This window comes from Octopus bimaculoides, chromosome 7, assembly GCF_001194135.2.
Source record: "Octopus bimaculoides isolate UCB-OBI-ISO-001 chromosome 7, ASM119413v2, whole genome shotgun sequence".
NCBI classification, from domain to species: domain Eukaryota; kingdom Metazoa; phylum Mollusca; class Cephalopoda; order Octopoda; family Octopodidae; genus Octopus; species Octopus bimaculoides.
In genome coordinates, this window is record NC_068987.1 from 25,034,727 (window position 1) to 25,039,006 (window position 4,280).

At 34.7% G+C, this 4,280-nt stretch overlaps 1 protein-coding gene across 1 annotated transcript in view; it reads right to left on the minus strand.

Moving 5' to 3' along the window:
* The window catches only part of LOC106882802 (bone morphogenetic protein 1), a 58,508-nt gene that overhangs the window by 48,223 nt on the left and 6,005 nt on the right, over positions 1 to 4,280 (minus strand). The window contains exons 2-4 of the mRNA XM_014933585.2: positions 2,667 to 2,760; positions 2,290 to 2,414; positions 1,379 to 1,531 (exon numbers count right to left, since the gene is read on the minus strand). Of these exons, the coding sequence (XP_014789071.2) occupies positions 1,379 to 1,531; positions 2,290 to 2,414; positions 2,667 to 2,680 (292 nt within the window). The 5' untranslated portion in view covers positions 2,681 to 2,760. The remainder of the gene's footprint in view (positions 1 to 1,378; positions 1,532 to 2,289; positions 2,415 to 2,666; positions 2,761 to 4,280) is intronic.

The following is a 4,280-nucleotide window of genomic DNA, read 5'->3' on the forward strand; positions in this document are numbered from 1 at the left end:
TGTGTGTGTGTGTGTAACATATGGTATAATTATAAACAGGGCAAACTTTAGCCATTTCTCTGCAGACTGAAAAAAAAATGATTAACAACCTTAATCGATTGTTCGAATCTTATTGGGTTCTCATCAGAGGAGTCTACATTATCCTGACAGTCTCGAAAGAAACAAGCACCCAAACTGTTTATATATTCAACAAATGCAGCAGTTACTCTATGAAGGTGTCCCTAATTTGCATACCGAAAGTGTTTAACACTCTATATATGCCAGCGGCCTGTCAACGGGGATCTTAGCCCACACAGTATGAAGGTATTACATTATATATATGTAACATATATATGATAATAATTATATATATGGTTACTATGATATATGATTACTATGATAATGATTACTATGATATTTAGTGCTGAACATATTTTTAATAGATATGGACTTTTCTAATCATTTCTTTTATTTACTTTAATTTGTATTGAAAATTCTCCTTGAGAACTAAATATTGAATAAGATTATTCCAGTCGCGAACATCTTGACATATTTTTAGGTATAGCGTATTCCAGAGTGCTATAGGCAATGTCTTCTAACATCATTTGTAAAACGGCGAAGTATGATTTACTGTTATATATAACAAGTTCGTTGATCATTTCACTGTTATAGTGTTAACCTATGAAAGTTAATAAATAATGAGGAATCCGATGGTCTAACTTCACCATGGATTTTAATTAGTATGCGTACGCTTGAGTAAGGTTTATTTTCGTGTGGAAGACTGACAGTTGTCTGTACATGCAAGTCTCTTCTCTCCACTGCTACCGGTGTAGACTAAAAGAAACCTTGTCACTTTAAGGCTAATACAACCACGGCACTAGTAACTTCACAGAGTGCAAAGATCTGGAACAGACATCGCAAGGTATCCACTTGTCTCTCTGTCAGTTCCGCCAATCCACTGCCTTAGGTTAGTATTTTTTCACCGACCCAAAAATGGTGCAAAGTTTAAACTCAAAGTTCAGAGAATGGAAAAATGTACAGCGAGTTGTTAAATATAGGGCTCTAACAGCTCTGCAAATTTGCCATCTTTGTGACAAAACAGCATATAATTTCTAGCAATTAGCTCCTGAAACCTGATGGTCAAACATATTTCTATGGGTAATATTGGTGCAAGGCAATATATCCACTGTATAGTTGTTTGAATCGACGTATATTTTATGATAAGTACTTATTTAGAGACTCGGAGGGGCGATAAGCGAGATGAACGCCAGCAACGATTGAAATTGGAACTTAGAATTTACGCAGTTTCATACCATCAGGTACCGATGTATCTTGCATGATACCGTTTTTGTTATACAACACCATTCGACAAACAATAATTTGGAGATAGAAAACTTACGTGGGTCAACTGATCTGAGTCTGAATTTAAACCCTCTGTATTCATAGGAAACATCTGTATGGAATTCAATCCGAATTACAGATTGACTGCTTAGGATGTTTGGCTTCTCTCTTCCACACCAACGTTTTATTAAAGAAGAATTCGATTGATTACCTGAAAAGAAGGAAAACCAGAAAAAAGCAGCATGTAATTCATTTACGTGTGTATGTGTGTGTGTGTGTGTGTGTGTGTGTGTGTGTATACGAACTAATTTCTTTTCGTCCATTTAAGCTAAATTTCTATTTGACTAAAATACTGATCTGCCGCCAACATAACGTCAAATGAAATTGCCATTTCTGCAAATAATTATATTTACACAATGGGAGTTTCACTATAATTTAATTGGTCTTGGGAAATTTCCTGTTGTAACATATTTGACTGCACAAAGTACGAATGTACATTTAATTCAACACTGTATTCAAGACCAATACAATTATTTCTGAACCACTTAGAATGAACAAACATTGTCAGCTCTATATTATTGCAAGTGACGAAAAATTTGCTTGGCCTGAAGACATTAACTCATACTGGGCGCTCTTTAAATACTAGAAATTATCCGTACAGTATTTTTTCTATTAGATTGTTGTTTGAGTTTTATGAGGCCCTTCCTTTTACCAAATCTGTTTTTTCTTGAATTACTCCTAAATTATAGTCGTAAGTGAACTTCAAAAATTTTTTATATGCTTTTTACTGAACCAGTAGCGCTGCACATTTTAAAGCTTATTTAACTTTATAGTTATGCTCACTTTCATCAGAATCTCTTGGAGTGGCCCAATGGTGCGAGCACGACTGATTCTTTAAAAACACATAAAACATATTTTATAAGATTGCAGAACAGCTTATGTCACAAACATTTTTTTTTTAAAGCTTACCATCATAAATGGCCAGAGAATCATAAACACATTCAACAGATTCTTCAATTTCCGAGTCGTCTACTTGTAACTCCACAAAATGAATAGGATTTTGAGCTTCGATTATCCACGTGCAAGTTACGTTCCTGGAAAAAATATTTTCTAAAATCTTTAAAAAATATATTGCCTGAGTTTTGATGTTCTAAAAGATATGCTTAAAATATATGATTCAATTGTAGGTTAGTAAAACAAGTTTAGACGTTATGATGAAAGTTATTGTCTTGATTCGAAGAATGTACGATATCTGCAAAATTGCAAGAGTCTTTGAAAAATATCTAGTTCACAATTAATCTTATAAGCATAATGAAAGCAAAAATGATAAAAGCAGAGTAGCTTACCCCTCATAGACCATTGGATAATAAGGGGAAGTAAGAGTGTGCCATATGTTCTTCAGAACTGTTATATAAATCGGTTTCTCGCAGACAGTATCAGCTGACGAAAATGAAGAAACATAAACTTTAATTCTTGACTACGATATTAATCAAACGCTTATATCCAGTATTTATAGCAAACGTATTTCTAAAACTGGTGCAGAAGCAAAATAATCAAAGATAATCAAAGCAATATAATCAAAGAGCTAAGCAAAAGGGAAAATATTACGTAGTTTGAAGAATTTTAGAATTCTTGAAAATAAATGCAAACAAACAAAAGCAACAAAAAAACAAAAAAGTAACTTGAAAGGTGAATTTACTCTGATGACAGTTCTGTGTAAACTCTTGGAATTTAGGGGTCGAGGGCGCTAGCACAGCCATATCTTAGTATAACTGATCTATATTAAACAGACCAAAAGTTTAATATCGTGTTCAGGTGAACTATATCGTTCTGGTAATGGAATGAAGGAGAAGTTTGTGATTTAAATTAAGCTTTTGTTGTGAGGGGAAAATATAATAATAGAATAGCTATACTAGATTGTTACCCTACTTTGGAAAGTGAAGTCCCTTTCAGAGGCGGGGAATTATTACAGCATTGGCATGAAAAACAAACAGGTGATTGTTATAATAAAAAATGTTATATAACTAAGAATATTAATTAGAATTATACAAGTGGTGAAGAGAAACTAACACGAGCTTAATGAGTAATTCGGGACATTAAACACAAGGGAGAGAACTCCGTAATTTTAATTAAAATGGATTAAAAATTGAATGGGGCCATGCAGCAGTGACTGTCTGAACTTTGATGACAATTCATATTACCAAATTTTACAGTGACGTTTCTAAATATTCTAGACAATGTTTGGTGTTATTAGCATTTTCTAGAGTAAACTTTGTGAGGGAGAGGACATTGTCTAAAACATTAGTGGTATGATGACGTTGTTCTCAAAATATAATTTCCTACTGAAAGTTGCAAACTGATAATAATAATGCTTAGCGAAATACCGCTAAGCATTACGTCCAGCGTGCTAACGATTCTACCACCTCGCCGCCTTAGTAATGATAATAAAGCGCGAAGGATGAGGGGGACAATATAGAGACAGACATGAAGTGTGAGGGTTTACATATAATAATGAAATGATTAAAAAAGTAAGTATGCACGGTATACACTGAAAAAGAAGGGACACATGCATGTCATACAAAGGTTAAAAAAGAAAATTAGCGGAGGGATGATAGAGATGTGGCCCTCCTGACACAGGAATGCCTCTAGGGATAATCGAGGAATCCCACTATCCGGGATTTCCCTGAAACCCTAAGAGCAAGCGCCCTTTTCAATTCCTTCTCTCCAACTCACAGGTCTGCACTTAGAGAGGTACCATCCATTCTTACCATTTTTGCAACATTCACCCACCTTTCAATAAACTCACTCGAGAGCAGCACTTTCCACTCCACTCTCAGTTTCCTTTTCAAGTGAAACTTGAAGAATTCAATGAGAGCTCTACCAAAGAGGAATGTATCTGTTCTCATGCTTTTCAGCCTTGTCCATCAAACAACCTTTTTCGCCACAGCCACCAGGCAAAG